At 38.2% G+C, this 24,415-nt stretch overlaps 1 protein-coding gene across 2 annotated transcripts; it reads left to right on the forward strand.

Moving 5' to 3' along the window:
• Positions 1-527: 527 nt before the first annotated feature.
• On the forward strand, positions 528-13,024 carry SMNDC1 (survival motor neuron domain containing 1). 2 transcript variants are annotated; one of them, XM_036737137.1, is made up of 6 exons: positions 528-754; positions 3,137-3,256; positions 8,123-8,265; positions 8,706-8,867; positions 10,334-10,487; positions 11,721-13,024. In XM_036737137.1, exons 2-6 carry the CDS (start codon positions 3,137-3,139, stop codon positions 11,856-11,858), a joined length of 717 nt encoding a protein of 238 aa, XP_036593032.1. In that variant the 5' UTR covers positions 528-754; the 3' UTR covers positions 11,859-13,024. The 2 variants fall into 2 exon arrangements, with proteins under 2 accessions (XP_036593032.1, XP_036593034.1); XM_036737139.1 differs by lacking the exons at positions 528-754; positions 3,137-3,256 and adding an exon at positions 6,091-6,282.
• Positions 13,025-24,415: the final 11,391 nt, after the last annotated feature.

Genomic DNA, 24,415 nt, shown 5'->3' on the forward strand with positions numbered 1-24,415 from the left:
CCCGTACCCTTGGCCTTCTGCACTCACGTAGTCTCCCACTAGCCTAACTTTTTGTTCTTTTAAACCCCACCCCTTTCTCTCCAGGTCTGCTCCCCTGGATAGGGAACTCCTGGCTCGGGGATTACGGCATTTATTTTTCCCACAGGTTTAAACTACTTCCTCTCCCTCTGGGCCTCAATTCCCTAATCCATACAATGGAGGCACTCCAGACCCTACGTCACAGGGCAGCCCTAGAGGACAAAACGGAATCAGGGAAACAGAGAAGAGAGCAAAGTAGGTATGACCCTCACCCTATCTACCCCCGAACCACAAAACATCAAAGCTTCCAACCGCAGCCAACTCAATACCGGACGTGACGCAGATACATCCTACTCCCCGCCCAACCGTAACTTTCCTCTTACGTCACTTCCTCTTCTTGCTGTCTCCAAAGGCCCAAGACGGGGGCAGCATCTTCTCCGGGAAATCACGCGAGGTGTCTGTAGCCTCGCGAGGCGTTAGGGTTATCGCGAGATTTCTTTCGCGTCTCCGTCCCCTTCTTCCTCTCTTCCCCTAGCCCGCTCTGCCTTTCCCCTCCCCCTCCCCACCGACCGACACCCTCCTCCTCTCAGCCCCCGGGTCGAGTCGTCGACGTTTCCGCCGCCGAGCAAGAGAGCCGGTGCTGCCGCCGCCATCATTGTCTGGCCTCGGCGCCCCACCTTTTGCTGCTGCCGCCGCCTCGGCTCCGGCCCCGGCTCCGGCCCCGGCCCTATAAAAGGTAAACCTCCGGGTAGGCGGCGGGCGACCGGGAAGAGGCCTAGTCGGGCCAACGGTGGGCCGGGCAGAAACTGAGGCCTGGGCAGGAGATTTTGGAGGCCTGGCCCGAGGTGGTGCGAGCGCAGCCCGAAAGTCGGCCACTTTTCCAAGTCGGGGAAACTTAGGCCCTCTCAGCCGTCCAGGCCTGGAGCCGGGGCTCGGGGAAGCCCGGCATTACTATGGTGCTGCTGGTTGTCCAGGGAAACCAGGGTCCGTGGGGCCGGCCCTGGGGGCTGAGGAAGCCGGGGCCTGGGGCGGGGAGGGGGGGGCGGGCGACAGGGTTCCCAGCGGAGGAGAGCATGGGAAATGGAAGGGGCAGACTACGACTCAGAAGGAGGTAGGGGCAGCGTCCCGAGTCCCTGCCGCCCTGGGGTAGGAGGATCCGCCTCTAGTTCGGGAGGCCTGTTGTCTGGTGTCCTGTGGATTCTCTCCAAAAAGTATTTGAGTCTCCCCGCCCCTGTTCTCCGTAGGTACCGGGTGATTATAAGTGAACCTGGCGTGCCTGACGTCGGTGAATTTAGTATTAGGAGGAGGCCCCGCCTCTGGATCACACCGTCTCTTGCTAGGAATTCGTTGCATTCTGTATTCAAGTTATTTATGCGTACCTCCACTTAGATGTACGCTTCTTTAGGCTGTAGAGACCATTCGTTATTTCTTACTGTATCTTTACCAGCATTTGGCCTTTTGTTTTGTACATAGTGTGAGCCTACCATAACCCATACTTTTCGAGCACCATACTTTTCTACTCGTAAAGCCCTGAGTTGGCTGCGGGAGGAGATAGAATACATTGGTCCAGCCCTCGAGTTACTCGGTTTATTTGTTTTTCCCCCCCCTAGGGAAAGACTTTTGAGCATAGGTTACGATAGAACAAAGAAAGATGTGATAAATAATGATTCGGGCACTGGCCTAATGGGGCATAGAGAGCCCATCCTCTTTTGAGAGGGGATTGAATCAGGAAAGGCTTTGTGGAAGAGGGTGGCATTTTGAATCTAATCTTAAAGGATTTTGAGAGGAGCCAGCATTCATTTCAAAGTCCCAAACAGATCTGCTGTTAGGCAAATATAAATAAATGTTGGTTAGATTTATTTGGTTTTAAGCTCCATCATCCCTTTGGATATTTTCATTTTCATGCTGCTTTGTGTACCTAATTCTTAATATAAGCTCAGGGATATAAGGCAATTCAAACTTTTATTAGAAACTTACTGTATTCAAGGTATGGTTCTAGATTGTAGTGATACAAACACACAAAGGATATATCTATCTACCAATACAGCTAAGCTTAATACATGTCCAACTATAATGGGGCAAAAGAGAAATTCAGACAAGGCGCTCTTATTCTTTACCTTGGGTCAGAAAAGATCTCTGTTCAAATATCGCCCTAACACATGTGCCACATGATTATGAGCACAAGTCATTTTTACCTTTCTGAGCCTCAGTTTTCCCATCTATAAAGTGAAGTTAAATATCTCAATTCATGAGATTGTTATATGAAAATATACACACATACATGTAAATACACGCATAATGTATTTAGAGCATGGCATAAATGTAAGTTACTACAATTTGAGGGGGGAGAGAACACTTCTGTTTGGGGGAGGATCATCATGGAAGACCTTAGAGCAAATAGCGCATTTGCTAAAACCTTGAAATGTGGGGATTCTAACTTGCAGAAATGAGGAAGTTAATGCCTTTGGGTATGAGGAATGGCCTACATAAATGCAGTAAAGTGAGAGATCAATGTCTGCCTTCCAAGATCAGGGAACAATTAGTAGACCAGTTTGTGTAACAGGGAGCAATATGAAATAAGACCAGAATGGTAGTTTAGAGCTAGCTAGGTGGTGGAGTTTGTATTGTATCCTAGAGGCCTTTAAAGATTTTTTTTCAGCAGGGGAGTAATATGATCAAAAGCTGGTTAAGTGTTGTAGGTGAATGATGTCTGCTTTGGAGTAGAGGTGTTAGTACAGCCATAATACAAACCATAGTCCTTCAGATTTGAAAGAGAACATAGAGATTGAGTCCAATCTTAATTTTACAGATGAGGAAACTGAGACTCACAGGGACTCTATTTGCCCAGTATTTTGTAGTGATAAATTGGCAGTACTAGAAGCAAGTTGCCTATCTTTTTTTCTTCCCTTGCCTTAAAAAACAAAATGGAGATAATGTCAAAAATATATTAAGAAATTAAGAATAAGGGATGGATAGTAATTATTTTGAGGTACTGTGAAACTTGAAGGAAATCATTCCTGCACTTGCAGGGAAATAATTTTTTAAAGCTGATCGTGACATTTTGTCGTACTCTTGTTTCAGTACATCTATTTTAATATTCTTTTCCTCTTTCTTGAAGATGTCTGAAGATCTAGCAAAGCAGCTGGCTAGCTACAAGGCTCAGCTTCAACAAGTTGAGGCAGCATTATCTGGGAATGGAGAAAATGAAGACTTGCTAAAATTGAAAAAAGATTTGCAAGTGAGTATGGGGGATACCAGAAAATATTGCTCGAAATACTGTACTCCTGATTCTAATTTCTACTTTTTACTGGAGGCGCAAACACTTCAGAAAACACCAACACAAAACAACTAGTTCTTAAAGAATGTTTGCATAAATTAAGGTTTCTATACAGTTTGATGGAATTGCATAAAGTCAAAATGAGGAACTCTTCCAAAGCTTTTAAATGATTTCATTCATATTAGTTATTTTTTTAAAAGGAATCATAAGATCTGACAGAAAAACAGTGGGTTTAAAATTTTTTAAGAACTTCAGAAAAAGTGCACATTTTTTTAAAATGGCAACATTTGGGTTTGTTCTTTAGGAAATAAATTAATATTGAGTTAATCAGTATGTACCTAGGAATGAAATCCAAAGGGATTGTCAGAAAGACTGAACCAGTCTCATGTTGGAAACTTAAAACTAAAATTTCTTTTAATGACTAAAGGGAAAAAAATTTTAAGGTAAATTTTACTTTTAAGCCATATGGAATAGCATTTTCCCCCTCAAAGCTTCTGTCTCTTTTGTTACTTCATTGAAAGTAAATTTGTAGTAGTGTATCTTTTCAGGGTTTTTTTTCTGAAGAGGAAATGTTACACTTTTGAATTTACAAGTTTCCAGTGTGCACATTTGCCATATACAGATTACAAATGCTGTGTTGTTGGCAGTCTAAAATAAATTTTTTTAATAGTAACTGAATCGAAGTCATGGTGTATTGCAAATTACAGTTTAGATTTTTGTAAATCTCTACTCCTTAGTCTGCCTATCAAGTTATTACCCGTAACTTTTTTTATAAATTGAATTTTAAGAAAGCTAAGAAAATAGTTTACTGCTTAGGTAGAAGTATACCTGCAATTTAAATTGCAGTTATGAAATTTTGGCATTCATTTTAAAGGGTAAGTTTTCACGTTTCAAGTGGCTGTCATCTTTGAGATTTACAGTTTGTTTAGAACAGGGCTTCTTAAACTTTTTCTATTCATGACCCTTTCAGCTTTTCTTAAACTGTGAGTCGCAACCCATGGGGTCTCAACTCACAGTTTAAGAAGCTCTGGACTTTAGAAATATATTTAGACTGAAGTTACTTCCTCCCTGAATCACACACAGATTTTAAATAGTTGTCTGTATGCTTCCAGCTATCACTCACCATCAACTTCAACTCTTTAACAAAACCAATTCATCAGACTACAGACTATTCCTGGTATTATCCTCAACATTGATATAAAAATTAAACTTTTTATTCTAAATATGTTACAGAGTGTGAGTTCTGAAAGAATTTGTTTGGGATGCCATGTTTCCTTTTAGTAATTTCTAAATATAGACATATAAATGAACTTTTAAAGTTAAAAGTAGTATGCATTTGCTGAAGTCGTCTAAGTAATTTGACTTAATTTATTCTCAAGTCAGATGTGCACATTTTTGGGAAGAGGTAAAATGCAAAGACTAGAGAAGATAAAAAAGCAAATCCTTCTACCTCCCCTCCGTTGTCATACCAATCCCTATCTGTGATGCACCATATAACATGGGCATGTATGGGTATTAAAGATGAAAATGCTATCCTGACTAACCAGCTGTTTATCTTGTGAAGTCTATTTATTTAAAATTTTATCAGTAATTCATAGTTTCTCCTGCCTCCCCAATATATCATTTTGTCAGAGACATTCCTTTTTCATTTTTGAAAATAAGGAAATCGATAGGTATGGCATTAAAATCAGTATGCCTAAAATTAGTGCCTACCATTGAGTAACGAATAACCATTTTAGAAGCTCCCTTTTAGAAACTTTGAAGAAGATAAAACGTTGTAAGGTTGTCTTGAGTATAATGCTGTCCTTAGAAGTTCATGCTGTGCAATAGTGTTATAGGTGAGAACGTTCTTTTTAATGAGATCCTTCCTGTACTGCCATGAAAAAATGCTCTCTAACAGAATCCAAGGCAAAGCTGCCTTATGCCAGTATCATTTGTACTAATTTTAGATACCCAGCAACCCAGCCTTGTAATCTTTTTATTGTAAAATGAACACTACCACCTTTAATATTAAATGCTTTCATGTAAGAGACCTAAGTAAGTTCTTGGTCCTCATACAGCCATCTTATATACTATTCTTTTCAAAATTTGAGCAGTGTGATTTTTTTTTCCCTTTTTTCCACTGCTTTGTAACGTAAAAAATGTCACATTACTGCAAAGTACAGGCCCATTATAAATGAAACAATTGTTCAAAGATGAGTTTTTATCTTTTAAGATAAAAGGTTCCAAGAAATAATGGATTTGTTCTTCTCTTTGAAACTACACAATTAGAGTTTATATTGCAGCCTTTAATATTTCATTATGCCCTTAACAGTTGGTCTAAAGAAATCTGTTTAAATTCAGTTCCTCTTCATTGAGTTTTTGGCCTTCTCATTTTTCGCATTTATGTATTCAAACCATTTCACAGCTTCCACTTGTTTTTCCTTTACTGAACTCGACCTGGTTTTTAATTTTCTGCCATCCATCCATTTGACACTTTGTCACATGAGATGCCCTTTTCTACATTTCTTTTAATGTCTTGGCTTTCTTCTTCCCATTGAATTTTCTCTATTTGTCCTTTAAGTGCTGTCTTTTATGGCCAGTAAAATTACTCAGCAGACAGCAGATCTTAATCTTTTGTAAGTCATACTTTGCATTCTCTTTTCCCTTCAAATAAAGTGGGTATAGTAACTTCTAAGTTTGCTGCCCAGTAAGTCTATGGGTATTCACAGAGATAGTCTATATATTAAGCTGTTTTGCTAAATAAACTGGTTCTAAAGGAGGCAGGGGTCAAGTCACCTGTCTCATATATTACAGTGGCTCTCTGCATCCCCGAAACGCCTTCCTTCAGTAAGCACAGTGCTTGGGTGCACCCCCTTTGACCTGCTGATATGTATATCACAACTCCTGATGCTTCCTGGAATTGCCGATTACTGTAACTGCTGCCCATCTGTCAATGAAGGAGCAGTTTCAGAACTCAGACTTGGGGGAGGAAAAGTTAATTAATGGTATGTACCTTCAAGAACTCCCTCATATGTAAAATACTTTATTTCTAATACCTTGGTCCACATGCACAATTGGGGAAATCATTTAGAAGTGTGTGTGAAGTAAGGATTCAAGTATTTGGCAAACTTTGAAAGGCACTAGGTAAACCTTTTTTTTGGGGGAAAACAATCTTCATGTAGAGTTTGGATCATTTCAGAGCTGTGCTCTGTTAATTTTGATTTCTCTTTAACAGTTACAGATTTTCAGGGCCTCTCTTTATTGAAAATATCTGTCTTTATCATGAAATAACCAAAAGATTATTATTCTAATATGAGGTCACTATACATATACTTTATTAAATGTGGGGCATTTAGAGTGAGAATTTATTTTTTTGCTCTGAGACAACCCAAAAGAGCCAGAAAATAGTGTAGTTCATTGATTAGGTAATTAAAAGGCAATACAAAATAGGTTTCCTGGGTTCTATTCCTAGTACTTAAGTGGCTGGCTTTGAAGAATAGTCTAGTTCACTTAACTCCTCTAAATCAGGTACATAACAAATTTGTAAACATTACTCTATCCACAGAAAGCTATATTATTATTAAAAGCTATTTGTATGGCTACTTGGCAACAGAGAGAATTTCATTAGTACAACTACACTGGACTTTTAGCTTTTGTTTTTCTTTTAGTGAAGGCATCTGGTTCTTTGTTTTTATGTTCAAGATTTTTACCTTTCTCCAAAGACTTGATGTTACTTTTGTGTAGACTTAAATACGAGTCTGTCAGAAATAGCCAGGAAGATTTGGAAACTTGCGGGATGAAGTAATATTTAGGATTTTTAGCCATTCTGTAAAAACCACTGTAATCAACTATACTAGGAGCCAGAAGAAACTCAGTACTGATGTAACTTCCTTGATTTCTTACCCCAGGCCCCCAGCATAACATTTAAAATAGTATTTATACATGGCATTGGAACAGATTATTAATATGCACATTTGCTAGAACTATTTGTGTTCTAATGCTTTATAGTTAAGCAATGTTTTTAAAATTAGAAATTAGGTAAGTTGATGCAGAGTAGGTTTTGTTCATCTGAGAAATCTAGCAGATAGTTATAAAAGTGCATCTGTCCACAGTATTTTTTTAATATACTGAAAGTTTTTTAATATCAATATCTAATCAAGTGTTAGCCTGAAGTAGAGCAACTATTAACAGATGATTGCTCATCTATTACCTGATTGCTTTTAAACCCCACCTAATAACTTTTTATGGATCTGTGCTAAATTGCATGGCTATTATGGTACTAAAATGCCTTAAGTTGTTTTGAAAAACGTCATTTGCTTACCTTTGCTGGGCGAGTAGGGGGGATTGCTGGTTTTATCTGCTGTTGATGTAACGTCATGGATATCCTGTTAAAAATTTAGCTTGTTGGCATATTTTGGTATTAATAAGGCTGTTTCAAGTGCTCTTTGGCCTTTTTTTTTTTTTTTTTGCAGAGGGGGAGGAAGGAGGGAGAGGTGGATTTCAAGCTCCAATTCCAATTTAGCCGGTACTACTACCTCATAACCTCTTTTAAATAGGACAGTCACACTTAAAGACAGGCCAATTATGTTTCCCTTTTGAATGATTTGACCCTATTTCTGTTCTTTAGGAATCAGTGATTTGCTAAAATAGCCACTTCTAATATGCTATATAAAATATGCTATTTTACGTAGGTATAAGCTTAAGCATAGCCCATTTTCATTAATATTTGTAGTTAATGGGGTTTTTAAAATTTGATGTCTCTTATGTTTCTTCTGATTGAGAATTGTTGATAGAACTAATCAAAAAAGTAATGATGTGTTATATCACTTTTGCTTTTCCTTTTAGGAAGTTATAGAACTAACCAAAGATCTTCTTTCAACCCAACCTTCGGAAACCCTTGCAAGTTCGGACAGTTTTGCTTCTGCTCAGCCTACTCACTCCTGGAAAGTAGGGGACAAATGTATGGCAGTCTGGAGTGAAGATGGACAGTAAGTGTAGAAACAAACTTCTCTAACTGTAACATGAATTATTACAATACAATGGTAAGAGATTTTCATTCAGTTTGAGCTATCCTACTTGAATCCCTCTCGCTAGATAATTTTACTCTTGGTAGATAACAATAAGTGAAAATTTTCAACTTTATATTTTCTTATAAGGAGAGGAATGGTTCATGTTAACGTGACTGTTTAATAAGATAGCCCAAGCCACTTTTTCCCTTAGATTGTAGTTTTAAACCTAATGTATGATGTTATTTAGAGGAGTAGTAGACTATCCCAGACTATGAAATATGTGCTATTTGTATGTACCAGTTGATTATAGAAGATTGATTTTAGTTTCCTATATAATAGCTGAGAGACTACAATATAGATCTTATAAGGTTGAGTATCAAATCTTTACTCACCTGCTTACAGCCATGATATCTTTACAGGTGTTATGAAGCAGAGATTGAGGAGATAGATGAAGAAAATGGGACTGCTGCCATCACATTTGCTGGTTATGGTAATGCTGAAGTCACACCTCTACTCAATCTGAAGCCGGTGGAAGAAGGAAGGAAGGCAAAAGAAGACAGTGGAAATAAGCCCATGTCAAAGTGAGTGACTGATGATTTGTGACATATGAACTTAGGTTGCATTTTCTCCGTTTGAGTTCTTTTATGCAGTCTGCAGTGAGAATACCTGTGGTTGAGGCAGAAAGATTTTTATCTCTTAACTCATTTCCCATTGTCCTGGTGATTGGGTAGAAAATCTTTTCAAAGAGTGTTTCTACAGAGTTTTTAATTTTAAGTCACAAGAGTCTAATATAAAGCAAAAAGTGTGTTAACTTGAACGTTAACTTAACTATAAATGAAAACTTTTTGTTCTGATTTTACCAGTGCCAATGTTGGATTTCATAGAATTAAAAATTTCTCAAGTGGGAATGCTACTCAGAGGTCATCTATTTCCACCTCTATCTGAAGCATGAATTTGCACAGCTCCACAGTTGTTATTTGTGGAGGGGGAGAAACAGTTCTTCGTTAGTGCCTAACATATGGTGGGCATTTAATTAACGTTTGAATTTAATCCTTGACAAGTGATTGTAATGTAGCTTTTGCTTAAAGACCTCTAGTGCCAAAGGATTAGGGATCCTGTTTCTTTTGGTTGGCTCTAATTTTTAGGAAGTTATTCCACATATCAAAACAAATTCTTCCATATAGCTTCTGCCCATTAGTCCTAGTTTTTTCCCCTTCTCAGGGGCCAGGCAGAGAGCAGAACTAGGAAATGAACATTTCAAAATTTAACTGAGAACAAGTTGCTTCATCAGCAAATTTGGGGCATTATACTGTCTTGGAGCCATTTTAAGTAAATCTTGGTGAAGGAAGCGTTTATTACCACACACCTGATTCGTCATTCATCTCATTGTAATAGCTGTGCTTTATCATGACTGTGTTCCTGTTCTCAGGCTGTAAGGTTCAAGCTGTAGTTGTTCCTCTAGTTCTTCACTGACTTGCATTCTTCAATTAGTGAAAAATCTAATATCTAAGTAACAATTAGTTGGTATTTCTGACCCTATTCAAAGTAAAGAACCTACATAATAGTCACCTTGGTGACATATTTGTTATTTCAAATTTAAATTGGTGAAGAGGTTGGTTTTTCTTTGTGATAGTAATATCTTGTCATGTAGGTGGAAAATTTTTATCGTTTGCTTTTTCTTGTCCTCCATATATTTTGGAGTGATGTGGGTAACATTTCTGCTAACTACTTCTCTTTGGAATATAGAGAAGTCTTGGCTGCCAATAGAAAATTAATACTTTATTCAAATACATTGTACTAAGAGTTGTGTGATCAAGTGAAACATTCATAATTAGACTCAGTTATTATCAGGTAACTGAGATTATATTTGTGCTTGAGGGTTTCCATGGACACCATTTAGCTAAGGAAAGGTTTTAAATTCTTGCTTTTGATTGGCATTGGTTTTAGTGAATTAATAGCTTTTATTTATATACACAAGTGGACTTTTTTTTTCATAGTCACTGACTTCAGAGTTGGCATCTTATCTGTCTTATTCCTTTTCACACAGAAAAGAAATGATTGCCCAACAACGAGAATATAAAAAGAAGAAAGCATTGAAAAAAGCTCAGAGAATAAAAGAACTTGAACAGGAAAGAGAGGACCAGAAGGTGAAATGGCAGCAGTTCAACAATAGAGCCTATTCTAAAAACAAAAAAGGCCAGGTTAGTAGGTACTTTCGTTGTGCTTTGTTTTCCAAAGATGAAACAGCTGTTTTAAAAAGAATCTTTGTAGAAAATGAGGAAAGATTATGTAAGAAATATGATGATAATTTTTTTCCCTATTTATTGAACTGGAGGATAAATCCCCCTTGAAAATCTCTGATCTCTTACAGGACTACTTTGGGTGAATATTGAATTTTCTGTGGGTATTATATATGAGTCCAAGACATTTTCCTTCTCTAAAGTGTGAAACTTGAAAAATATGTTTTGCACAAGGGAGATTTGCTGTACTATACAACGTGTGATTAAGCAATGCTGTGATTTACCTGTTGTAAGAATCTGTTCTCTCCCAGATTATAATTATGTCTTCGTTTAGTTTCACTCTAATGTTTAGTATCTTTTACTCATACTAGAAAGCATATATTAATGCACGGCTGTCCAACCTTAGGTTTTTATTGAAACAGTAGACAATATATTTTGATTTGCTATTTTGGTGAGGTACGGAAGAGCTCTCCTTCGTTTACTAAAGCAATTATGTAAATTTCTATGCTTGTAGGCGGGCCTCATAAATCAGGGACAGCCCTGCATTAATAGATGGAGAAACAGCTGTGGTGGAGTAGAAGGCAGTGGAATACTAGATTTGGAGTCAAGAGATGTTGGTTTACATTCTTGCTACGTGAACATAAATCAGTGTGTCCTGTGAACTGGTAGTTAGAAGATCAGGGTTCATATGTTGCCACTGATGCTTACTGCCTGTTTGACCTGAAGAAATCACTAAACCTACCTGGGCCTCAGCTTCCTCAACTGTAACATGAGGGATTTGGGCTTGGTGGCCTCTGAGGGTCCCTTCAGCTTTAGCTCTGTGATGTTGACATGCTTTACCACTGAGTCTCAGTGTCATGTGTAAAATGAGTACGCTGTCTTAGCTGAATTTGGAATTTGAAATTGCCAAAATAAAATTGAATAATAACGTATGAGGACTTAGCTGATATTTTTTGAAGAAAGAAATATGCCTATGGCACATTTAACACATGATTCTTCATGTCTCACCCAAACTGAAGTGCCTTTTGCCTGGAAACTTTTCTTTCCGTAGCTTTGACATTAGTGCTTGGTTATCGTAATTGGTAAGATTTTTAAAATTATATTTCATAGCCTAAGTGTATATAGTATTTCAGGTTTAAGAATTACATTTTATCCAAGGCTAAACAAAATAATTTTTTTTTATTATTTTCTTAGGTAAAAAGAAGTATTTTTGCCTCACCTGAGAGCGTAACTGGCAAAGTTGGAGTAGGAACTTGTGGAATTGCTGATAAACCCATGACACAATATCAAGATACCTCTAAATACAATGTCAGGCATTTGATGCCTCAGTAATCAGAGAAACTGGTGGATTTCATCTCTGCAGGGCTTTACATTTACCTTTTTATCCTTATATTTTTCTAAAGGTAAATTATTTGTTAGATAGTAAGGAAGAGACCATTGTCATCATTATCTGACTTCAAACAATAGAATGAGACTTGAAGAAATTGCATTTGATAACTGCTTTTCAGTTGACTTTCTTCAGTACTACCATTTCCCCCAAAATTTATCCTGTAATGCAACTTTTGTAGACAAATGCTGCCTAAATTCAGCACCTAGATGACGTTGTTTACCTTCCAGATATTAGACTTTGCCACATACCTAGGAGTTGTACCCTTTCCAAGTCATAACTTGCAACTTTCAGATGCTTTGAATTTGCCACGTATTCCAGCAGCCTTTGGAGCTTCATGGTAAATCACCATCCTGCCGACTAGATTTGTTTTTTCCAACTCATTCTAATTTCGGTTTACACCCTAATTATTGTCATCAAATTATGCCTAGGTACAGGTCCATTTGTGGATAGCTAAATTTGTTGTGAAGTTATCCTCCTTCTCCACCCCCCCCAAGCCCCCCCAATAACTTCTTGAGTCTCTAGCCTTTTCTGGAATGACTTCAATCCTCTTACACTTTTCATTGAGGTTTTATTTTGTGTGAGAAACCATGTTGAAGACCAGCTACCTTTTATAAGTTTTGTACCTGTTTGCTTTTCTCCTCCTTTGACTTTCACTTCTGGTAGTGGTGCCACCTTTGGATGTGTAATGTTTATATGAGAAAAAACAAAAAAGCTAATGTATAGCCCTGTATACAATGTAGATATTATTTTTGTAAAGACTAAGGCTGAATTAATGAACAAGAGTACTCTGAATGTTTTCACCATTAAATTCTACTGTATTTCTTGTGCATTAATCTGACCATAATTTCCTTGTATATTATGTTCATGTAGCTGAGTTTGTAATTTTTGTTAACTAGATCAGGTTGTCAGCATTCATTGATGCAAGTGACCATCACAATTACCTGAGTTGCATTCAGTTCAAGCTAATATATGCAACTGATAGTTTAGAATGACATGCATAGAAAAAGGTACTTCCTATTAATGGAAGATGGTGATTTTTATGACAAATGTGTTAATTTCAGTTTTGTATGTTTAACTTTTATTAAATAAAGTGTTTTTAAAATCTCTAGCATGTGTGTAGAAAGAAGAAAAGTCATGGTCTCTCAGACTCATTCTAATAGTTAAGACTGAATATGACAAATATATTTTAGCTACAGAAGAGAGATTTTGATGCCTGGTGAGGACAGTAACTGTTTTTTAATAAAAGTGGGAATCTTCCTTATAAATTCTGTTTCTTAGAAACAGTGGGGTTTTAGGGAGAAGACTGTGCCTTTTGGGAGGAAAGGACATAGGTAATTAATGAACTTTTGTTGAGAATTCATGACACAGCAGAATAGGAGGGAAAATGGCAAAAGTTTGTTTCAATTTTGTAAACTTTATTTACTTTTGGCAGATGACAACTGCACACCCCCCTGTCCCAATGAGTTAAAAGGAAGAACTTCCTCTCTTACTACCAACCGTAGGAGAGAGACCTTTTTATGTTACCATGGGAAAGTCATACAAGACAGATGGACTAGAAAGAAAATTGAGATGGAAAATTCCAAATATGCTTAAATAGAGAAAGGATAAATTGGCAAGAAAGCCTCTGTATTCCAAACAAAGTGCAGTAACTACTATTTCTTATTATCATTCCTTTTTCCCCTGTAAGTGGTGGGAGTAAACCTTACAGATGTTGTGTATGATTTTGACTAAATCTCTTTTTAAACCATAGGGCTTAAGAGAAACTTGTGTATTTTTGCCTAATCAGAATGGCTTCTGTATGTTTGCTTTGGAAGTAGCTTACACCATGTGTTTCTGTTGTATCATTTCAATTGAAACCTCTAAAGACTCCTAGGGTTCTTCCCATGATTCTTCTCACAATCTAGATCCTCCTTTCTCACTCTGTATGCCTTATGGAAGAAGTTTTGATTATATGAATATATAAGGAAGGATGAAAATTTAAAGAAATAACAATGAAATCTTAAATCTCAAAAGGAGATGTAACCATGTTGATTCTACCTTCCTATATAGACATGTATGTGAGTTTTCGGAGTGATTTGGTGGTATGTTATGATAGTAGTGTTCCCTTAAATATCTGAATTGCCGGCCTTGTTAGCATTTGGGAGATGATTTTTTTAATTAGAGCTGAACTAATAATATCATTCCATAGTCAGTGCTATATCTGTGTATCTATTCCTAGACCATGCAAAGCTCAGGATCCTTACATTGTAAAGCCAGACCTGAAAAAGGCAGAGAGGAAAGAGAAATAGAAACAAAAGCCACCCTTGGAGATGGGAAATTTTGTTATCAGATTATTTGTAGCCTTTTGTCTTTATTACAACAGCAGCGAATGCAGAAAACCCGGGATATCTAAGGAGATTGATCTTGTCAAAGAGTGAGGGGTTAAACCTTGGGCAACAGCCCCAGCTCCAAAAGGGGATTCAGTGTTTCTTCCCTCATTTGGTGCTGTGTTTTGAGTGAATTTTTCTAAGTTCTGTATCAAGGAGCCAACTGTTATACATATCCTTGTAGTTACTTTCTCAAAACAGGTCAGGTTCTGAGCTAAAAAAAATTGTAACAAGAGAGAACAAAGCCAGTTCATTTGCTTTATTGTCTGTGTCAATCCTTTGAAGACTGCTGTGTGCTACGAGGCAGCTATATAGCACAGTGGAGAGGGCACTGGACTTATAAAGGGCTTGTAAACATCAGGAGGTCCTAAGCTCAAATCCAGCCTCAGATACTCACTGGCTGCGTGGCCCTGGGAAGTCACTTAACCACTGTTTGCCTCAGTTTTCTCATCTCATGGGGGGATAATCATCGTACCTATCTCAGGATTGTTGTGAAGATCAAAGGAGGTGATATTTGTAAAGCAGGTCCTTAATAAATGCTTAGTCCTTCCCCTTCCCCTGCTGTAGCTGTATTCTGGGGTATATGTATTCTATGTCATCTGATGTATGGGACCCGTTTTTGTCAGTGTTACTGTCAGATCTAGGGACCTGGTTGGAGGCAAGAGGATCATAGGATTGTATGTGTAGAACTGGAGGCAACCTCAGAGGATATCTACTGCAAACTCCTCACTTTACAGATAATGAAGCAAGCCCTGAGAAGTAGAAGTGGTTTGTCCAAGATCATAACCATCTTCGGGGGTGGGATTTGAACCCAAGTCCTGACTTCACCACCACACCGGATGAACTGTGTGAGACGAAGACATCAGTAGAAGCAACAGTGCCAGCGCCAGTGTGATCTCACTTCTTAATCTGTACCAGACTTGCCAGTGCAAACCTTGAGTAGGGAGCTGCTCTTCCCTTTTTGAACCACGGGGACCAAAATAGTAAGGAAAAGTTGGAGACAGGAACTTCTCACAAATCTTGTTTCTCTGAATTCTGCTTTTGATCATGCTTAGGCCTTATGACCAAGGGTCCATACTCATCAGCTTCCTCCCCATTTCAGTGATTTTGACCCGTTTAGGTCATTCAAATCCCATTCCTCATCCTCACTCCCTCATCCCTTATTCCCATTCGCATCAATCCATCCCCCACAATGTCCTGCCCCCCTCCAGAATGGGTGTTCCATGGGTAAAAAATACGCTTTCATCATGAATCTTTTCCATTCCTTTCTATCTAGCTCTCACTCAGACCTGGTTTATTCCTTGGCCACCCTTTTTGGCACTGACCACTTTTACCCATTTCCCCCAGCTCATAGGTCTAGGGGGAGTTGAAATATTCCTTGCTCTTCATTGCCACCTCTGAGCTCTCCTATCACCATCATTCAATAACCTCTCTTTGAGGTTAATTCAATCTGTATTTGGGGCAGCTAGGTAGCATAGTGGATAGAATGCCAGATGCGGAGTCAGAAAGACATCTTCTGGGTTCAAATCTGGCTTCAAGATGCTTACTAGCTACGCAACCTTGGGGAAGTCGCTTAATCCCATTTGCATCCTTTCCTCTTCTGTAAAATGAGTCAGAGAAGGAAAAGGAAAACCACCCCAGTATCTTTGCCCAAAAGACCCCAAAATGGGGCCATTAAAGAGTTGGACATGAGTGAAAAACAAATGAACAAGATATTTCTGCCAACCAATCAAAATCCTGGTAGCTGTCATCTACTCCAGGATACTCCCTTTCCTCAATTAGTTTAGTGCTTGGTTCACAGTCTTCTCTGCTTCCTAACCCCTGTCCGTATACTAGGAGACTTCAACATATGTATTGATACTTACTCAAACACTCAGTTCTTCACCTTACTCATTTCCCATAACCTGTTAACATCCCACCTCAGTCACACAGCAAGATGGTTATACCCTTGTTCTTGCCATCACCCACAGATGCTCCAGCTTAACATTCATGAACTCATTATAGTATAATGAGTTACAGTATTGGGGCATTATAGCATATTGTATATATTGTATAGTATATTGGGTATTCCATTTCTCCCTTTTCCTTCTGAAACCAAACCTTGTTCTTCATCTGCACTGACATGACCTCAGTGAGAGAACCTCTCAGTTTCTCTTCCGAGCCATTGCCCCTACGCTAGCTGCATTCTCCTTTCCCCATCTTGACCCCTTGGTGAATTCTACTCTATGCTGTCCTCTTGAGTCTCTTGCCTCCTATCAGCAATACTACCCTGCCAAGCCTCAGCCTTGGATCACTCCCACCATCCACTGGTTTCCTTCATGTACATGTGTTATTGAATGAAGTTTTGAGAAAAATCACAAAACTATGCTGAATGGATCCACTAAAATGCATGTTACATAATCTGAATTGGCCCTTCACTTCTGGGCAATCCTTAATTGAGTATCCTAGTCAACACAGTGGTTCTTCCAATCTTTTCATCTATTCTTAATTCTCCTGTGGCTCCTACTTTCCTCCACCCTTTCAGCTGAGTACCTTGTTTCATATTTCTGAAAAAATTGAGGCCATTTACTGAGAGCATTCTCTTCCTTCTCATCTCACATTACCCAGATGCCTTCTCCCACTCTTTCTTTACCCCTCTCAGGATGAGATGGACTTCCTTTCTAGGGCTAACCCCTCTACATATAGAAGTGATCCTATTTCATTTGTCTTCTCTAAAAGATTGCCACCTCTTATCACTTTCACTTCCACTAATCTTCAATCTCTGCCAACTAGCAGCATCCCTGCTTGCAAACATGCCTTCCTCCATCCTCAAAAAACTCACTTGATCCATCTATCCCTGCTATTATCCCACTTCTTTCACTTTTCATGGCCAAACTTGAAAAGGCCATATATAATTAGATGCCTCCACTTTCTCTCCTCTCACTTGTAACACTACAGTCTAATTTCCAACCTCATCATTCAGTGAAAACCATTCTCCAAAGTCAACTGACCTTATCTTAATTGCCAGATCTAATGGCCTTTTCCTCAATCCTCATCCTTGACCTCTGCAGCCTTTGATCCTGTCAACCATGCTCTTCTTGATACTTTCTTCTCTAAGTTTCCATGACTATATCCTGGACTGGAATGCTCCCCCTCTTCCTCTCTATTTCCTGGCTCCCTTCATGTTCGAACTAAAAGCCTATCCTCCTTGGGAGGCCTTTCCCAATCCCCCTTAATTCTTTTTTTTTTTAATTTTTGCAGGGGGGGAACACAGGGCAATTGGGGTTAAGTGACTTGCCCAAAGTCTCACGGCTAGTGAATGTGCAAAGTGTCTGAGGCCGGATTTGAACTCAGGTCCTCCTGACTTCAGGGCTGGTGCTCTACTCACTGCACCACCTAGCTGCCCCAATTCCTCTTAATTCTAGTGCCTCCTCTCTGCCGATTATTTCATATTTATTCTGTATATAGCTTGTTTATATGTAATCATTTGCATATTGTCTCTTCCATTTTGGTTGTGAACTCCTAGAAGGCAGAGATTATCTTTTGCCTTTCTTTGTATCCCCAGCACTTAAAACAGTGCCTGACACACAAATTTTTATTGACTTAATAATTTATTGACTGACTTTTGTACCCTTTTCCTAGACCCTCCCCATCTTCATCACTTTCTCTATTTACTTTTTTTACATTCTCTTCTGCCTACATCCTTAATAGGTGTCCCATGGGTACAAGGACCATAGATAATAATTTCAATACTTGGTCCCATTTGAAAATCATAAAACATGCAATTTATTATGTGTCCTGATTCCTAGTTCAGAAAGGATGCTTACCATGCCCTTTAAGGAAGTTGAGGAGGGAACAAAACCATGAATCCAGAAGGGAGGGAATCTCTTGAAGCGTATTTCTGTGTTTTCAGCTATTGTTAAACAAGATCATTCTTCCTTCCTCCCCTTAAATTCTGTACCAGCTTTGGGTGAATTTCCATATCTAGTTGTTCATATCCATCCTCTATAACTGGGAAGGAAAGCTCCTATGATGCTTAGCCCCCTTTTCATGTTCTCAATAAGTTTAAAATGAAGTCAGGGTTTAAAAGGAATGAAAGTTTTGGTCTTCTGAAATTCTTTTGTTAACTAGGAGGTCTACTCAATAAAATTTTCAGAGAAACATGGGAAGACTTCTATGAACTGAGGCAGAAGGAAGAAAGAACTAAGAACTATACATGATTGTAATAATAAGACAAGTTGAAAGCTGTATAATTTTAGTGACTTGGCAATGGCAAAGAGAAGAGATGCACTTCCCTACTTTCTAGGAAGAGGGTAATGAATATAGGATATCCCATGTGCCATCAGACACAGTTGCTGTGTCATTTTGCTAAATTTTTTCTTTGTTAAAAAGGGAAGGTTCATTGGCTGGTGGTAATTGGGGGCTATCTGAAAATGACTGATGGAAAAAGCAATGTGAGAAGAACCATCTCCTAAAGGGAATCAAAAAATTGTAAGGCTAAAAGTATATTACAAATTAGGTCAGCTGAAATTCATTCCAGAAGAAAAAAATCAAATTTTTCTTAATATGAGCAGTAAGGAATGAGGTTTTAATGTGATCATAGGCAATCAATTTCCTCTGGGCCTCTTTCACCTCTAAAATGAGAAGATCCTCTTCAGCTCTAACTCTATGATCCTAAGACTAGATTCATTTCAATAGTTATTCAGTGACAGCAACATGAAAGCATGTTCAAAGTGTGAGCAATGAGCCTACAAAAATGGCAAATCGTAGTCCTTCCCTCATTTGAGATTCACAAGCATAAAGTAGAATGTCAGTGTGGTATAGTTTTAAATGTACATGATTTAAGAGTCAGAAACCTTCTGCTGGAATCCTAGATCTGCTACCTCATTGTCTGACCATTGGCAGGTCACAACCTTTCCTTTGCCTCAGTTCTCCTATCTGCAAAACAGGGGATTGTTTGGACTAGATGGCACTAAATATCCCTTCCAACTCTTAAATTGTATGATTAATGTCCTGTGAAGGTAATGAGGACAAAGGAGAGGTACAAAGTACTTTAAGAAAATCTGAGGAGAGAAAAAAAATCATGTCTAGACTCCCCGCATCCAACTCAGGAATCTTCAGAGTCTTTCAGAGATCCAAGACAGATTGAGAATCAAAAGCAGAGGGCAAAGCAAAGGCAGCCAACTCTGGAACCTTTTTAGAGAAGTCCATGGGACTGGAGGGTCCCATTCTCTATCCACTATACCGCCTAGTTGCCAGGATTGTATAAAATCAGTCTGAAAGATACATTAGTGTCAGACTAGGAGGACATTAAATTTTGGACAAATTTTGAGTTTTATCCTCCAGGTAGTAGCAAGCTAAAGTTTTCAGGTAGGGAAATAGTAACAAAACTGTGTGTTAGATTATTTTGGCAGTTGTGGGAAGGAACCTGGAGAGAGACCCATTAAGAGGCTATTAGGGTTACCAGGTGAGAAATGATAAGGGTTTGAATTAAGGCCATGACAGTATAAGTGGAGGGAGAATGGATGTGGGAAGAGAATGGACAGGAGAGATGTTGTGAAGATAGACAGGATTTCACAACCATTTGGATGAGGAAGAAGAAAATCCAAGACAACTCAGGTTTTGAGTTTGGGTGACTGGGAAGATAATGGTTTCTTCAACAAAAATAGGGAAGCTGAATATGAAGGTTTCATGGGGTAGGAAGGATAAGTTCAATTTAGTACATGTGAAATTGAGATGCTGAGTAGACTGTCAGGTGGAGATGTCCAGGAGGCAGTTGGAAATGTAAAATTGGGGTGGAGAGATCAGGGCTGGATACATAGATTTAGGAGTCTGCATAGATTGTAAACTCCTTGAGGGCAGGGATTGTCTTTTGCCCCTTTTTCTATCCACTGTGTTTAGCACCATGCCTGGCACAGTAGGTGCTTAATAAATGTTGATTGATTGACAAAGTAATTGATCCCCATTTTGTTAAATTTTTTGCTTACCTTTAAATCTCAGTTGAAATGTTCTCTCTACAAAGCCTTCCCTTAGTCCTCTATTTGATAACAGCCATCCCTCTAGGACATACAGCACTTTTGTTATCATGTATTGTATGTTGTAGGCATTTAATATTTTTTTAATTTAAATAATACACTATTATTGTGTATTTCAGCTATCAGAATAGGCTTTATTGAATAACAGACCTTCAGTGTACGAAAAAACCACAGAAGAGCAACATTCCTTCTAACCCTGACTTACTACTAGGCTAGAAGCTCTATGAGAATGGGATTTGTGTCTACAAAATTTTCTTTCCCAATAACCAGTATACTGCTTTTAACACAGTAGGTGCTTAATTAAATGCGTGCTGAACTTAAGCAAATTCAATAGAGAATGTAGCGAGAGAAATAACACAGCCTTGGAAGATACTACAGGGCAGATGAAAGAGGAACTTGCAATGGAAAATGAGCAGGTAGATAGGTAAAAGGAGAACAGACAGGGGAGTATCACTAAAACCAAAGAGGGGAGAATGAAACCAAGGTGACAAGGTCAAATGCTGCAGAAAGATCAAGGAAGAAAAATACAGAGGCGGCCTTGTTCTCTAGGGTCTTTTCTAGCTCTGTCATTCTACGTGTCAGAATATTCGCATCTATTATAGTGACAATTCTGCCATTAACCTGTCTAGTTTTTATAGTTCCAAGTTACAGGAATGCTAAACTGTCATGTATATAGTATAATTTCAGTTTCATGAAATTCTTTAATAACCTTGTTGTCAAGGGATTAGAGTACCCCATCCTAGGTTAACATTAAGTTACTGTACTGAGATTTTTAGAGATATTTGAAGTGTGGCATTTTACAATGGGACACAAATAGCCAACTCTTAGCTATGAAAAATTTACATGGATTTGTGAGCCAGTTAATTTATTCAAATCAAAATAGTGTTTCAAATATAATTCTATGTTTCTGGATAACAGCCCATTTTTATTTGGAGAAAAAAAATCCAACCATTTATTAGCAGCAATTCTCACAGCTAAGTACCATAAACAGAGTCCATGGATTGACTATTGTAGCATTTTCTCCTTATCAAAAATGCTTGCCCAATTTCTTAAACACTTATTGTACACCTCTTCTATTACCATTATACTCCAATGGGTCATTTTGTTGAGGAGTTGACCTGCGATTATTAAAGGTTATGCCAGCAAAGCACAGGCTCTAATCAGTGAAAACTGGAAAACCTTTTGAATATAGGCCCAGTGATGCACTCTAGTATGCCATCAGACCAACCAAACTTGAAGTGATGGATCACTAGATTTGTGTGTTCTGCATTCCACTAAAGCTCCAAAACCTTGAAATATTGAACACTTACTATATACCTAGGATTATTTTTAAAATTTATTTTAAAATTTAAAATTTATTTTAAAATTATTTTTTAAAGACATATAGTCTTAAAAATAACGGATATTGAGAAAAACTTCTTAGAAGCTCTATATGTATGCAAGCAAATGGAAGAAAAATGCCTTGGAGATAAAACTAATAGGAGATCTTTTCTCCTAGTTTGGCAATCTGTACTAGTATTTTCCCAGAAGGAAAAAAGACAACACTCCAACTTCTCAAAATGACCTGACTTTTACCATTTTTTATGACTGTCTTGTAAACTCTGATTAATTCTTTAAGGGAGTCAATAACTGGTCAAGTTGTATTATGTATGTATATCACACTATGAAGCAACCAATTAATGTAAATAAATTTTCAAGTTCAATACTAAAGGTAAACATTGTTGGTTGCCATTTAGTAGTTTTCTGTTCTAAGTTAAGCTGAATTTTTATTACAAAAGATTGAGAACGGCATGCAGGGTATGAAATACTATGGTTTAAGAGACTAAATCCAGTCATTTAATCCCCTAATCTGATATTTTTACAGTTCATATATAAATATCTTTTTAAGAGACCTCCAAATTCTGTTCTGAGAGGCTCAGCAGCCTATACTTTTAGTAAGGACATTTTATGGACTTTCTTGTTCTTGAGGCAAGAGCTGTTTCATTTGTCTTTGAATCACCAGCACATAACTTGGTGCCTAGCACACAGTAGGTGTTAATAATGGTTTATTGATTGCTGAGATTCAAGTAATAAAAGGAAGTATAGATTTAATGAAGGCTGAGCAATTTGGAGTTCTTATATTCACCTTTTGTGCTGTATCTTCTGTTCTGCATAAGAAAGTTGATGTTTGTAGTTATCACTAATAAAGTAGTTCTTAGCACAGGTACTAGGCTTACAGGTGCCAGCAGGGATTCCCACAAAAGTATCTATCTCATGTCATGATCAAGGTAAATGTCAGTGTTAGAGCAGCTAGAACATCTCTCCCTTCATTTTTCACTTTTTAATTTCTTGGCAACCTATCTACTCTAACCACCACATCAACTGGATGCTTCTTTTTTTAAATAAGACCATAACAGACTCAGAAAGGCAAATCCCTGGAAATCCATACCTTGTCACTTTCCCTATCAGTCACAGGAAAAGACCGGGGAGAAGAAGCCACTGCTTGATTCATTAGGGTGGAGGCAGGTTCTTTATTTCAAAGGCTGCCTATCTAAGCTCCTTGACCTAATGGTCTTCCATCCCCTTTTCCTCAGCTTGGTAAAGGTGATATATTCCTCTTCTTCCTTCTCTCTCGCCAATAACTCCATCTTCCTCTTCCCCTCCAGCCCTGAGACCTGGAACTGACCTCTTCAAGATGCAATGCATTTCTGAGCAGAGAAAGAAGCCAGGCTTGGAAGGGACAGTTTCCACCTACTATAAGATCTACAGCCAGGCTAGTCTGAGACAGTAATTATTGCATTGTCCATTGTTCAGAAGCAGAAGGCAGCAGCAGGTACTTCTTCAGTCTCCTTGCCTGGGGTGTTTTTTTCCAGAAGGGCTGTCAGATTTATTTGACCTACCTTTCAGTTGGCAGGATGGATGAAGCTACCACAGATGTCACAAAGGAGCCTCAGTGAAGCTGCTGACTTAGAAACAAGCCAACCCTCAAGACAGCTATCTTCAGATGCAGTTTTAATAATCACTACTGTATTTTAAGGAATTTTAAAATAAATAGGCTGAAATAATATATTCACTAAAGGTGTAATTGAAAACATGTAGGAAAATAAATCCAACAGCCAGAAGTTGTCCTGGAAATGAAGCTTTGTTTAGGCTTCCCCACAGAGACTAATAGCCTGAAAAGAAGAAATAACAGAAAGCTAGCTGTCAATACTTTAAATAAGTATTTCCAAGATTATTTTGCCCAAGAAAGCCAAGAGTGACGATGCAATTATACCATTGCTTCCAAGTCTAAAGTACGCAAACAGCACAATACATAGAAAATTAAAAAAAAAACAATTTTAAAATCACTGCCACAAGAATTAGTAATCAGAATCTCATTATTGTAGACTAGAGCTGGAACAGTAACATTATTTCATTAAGGACTCATATCCATGTGTCATACCTCACATTTAATAGGAGTCAGACACCCAGTCCCATACCTCATATTTAAAAGGACTCAATACCCAGTTTCATAAGAATAGCCATTCCTTAGTAGACCATCTTTATGCTGTACAGGTGCTAGGCCGACAACTCTAAGGAAGCTAGCTTTTTTCTTGGCAATTTAAATTTATTTTGATAAAATCTCAAGAATCCTCAAAAGCCCCGATAAAATCTAAAGACTCCATGGTACTTCATATATATTCTTTGCCTCAAATTCCATTCATTTGGTCGCCAATGTACCTCTACTGGATGGTCCAACTATTCAGAATATTAATACTCCCATTATGAAACAACAGATTGAGATGTGCCATTGAATTTGTAGGCCAATGCCAGAAATATTTAACAAGTGCAGTTAGTTAATGAAGTGCCACTTCTTGTGGCCTCAGCTTAGGCCTTTCACAGAAAATTAGCAATGAAATCACCACTGTGACTCATCTGCCTTGTATTTTTTTTTAGGAATCAATTTGTCATAGGATTTTGTTAAAATGAACTCTAGTCTGATACCTCATTGTGATGTGAAAATGACCCTACATTATTAGATACTACGGCACCTAAGCACGTTTTGTTTGGCAACTCAGCAGACTGGTAAAATATTGAGATGGAGGCCAGTAACAGAATGTATCTATTATTTAAGACCAGCCTAGCTAAGCTCAGAGAGGC

This window comes from Trichosurus vulpecula, chromosome 8, assembly GCF_011100635.1.
Source record: "Trichosurus vulpecula isolate mTriVul1 chromosome 8, mTriVul1.pri, whole genome shotgun sequence".
Taxonomy (NCBI): domain Eukaryota; kingdom Metazoa; phylum Chordata; class Mammalia; order Diprotodontia; family Phalangeridae; genus Trichosurus; species Trichosurus vulpecula.

Coding starts and splice junctions, on each gene's coding strand:
- SMNDC1 (XM_036737137.1), top strand. CDS start 3,137: ATGTCTGAAGATCTAGCAAAGCAGCTGGCTAGCTACAAGGCTCAGCTT. Junction 8,266..8,705: donor GTCTGGAGTGAAGATGGACA/GTAAGTGTAGAA, acceptor ATATCTTTACAG/GTGTTATGAAGCAGAGATTG. Junction 8,868..10,333: donor GGAAATAAGCCCATGTCAAA/GTGAGTGACTGA, acceptor CTTTTCACACAG/AAAAGAAATGATTGCCCAAC.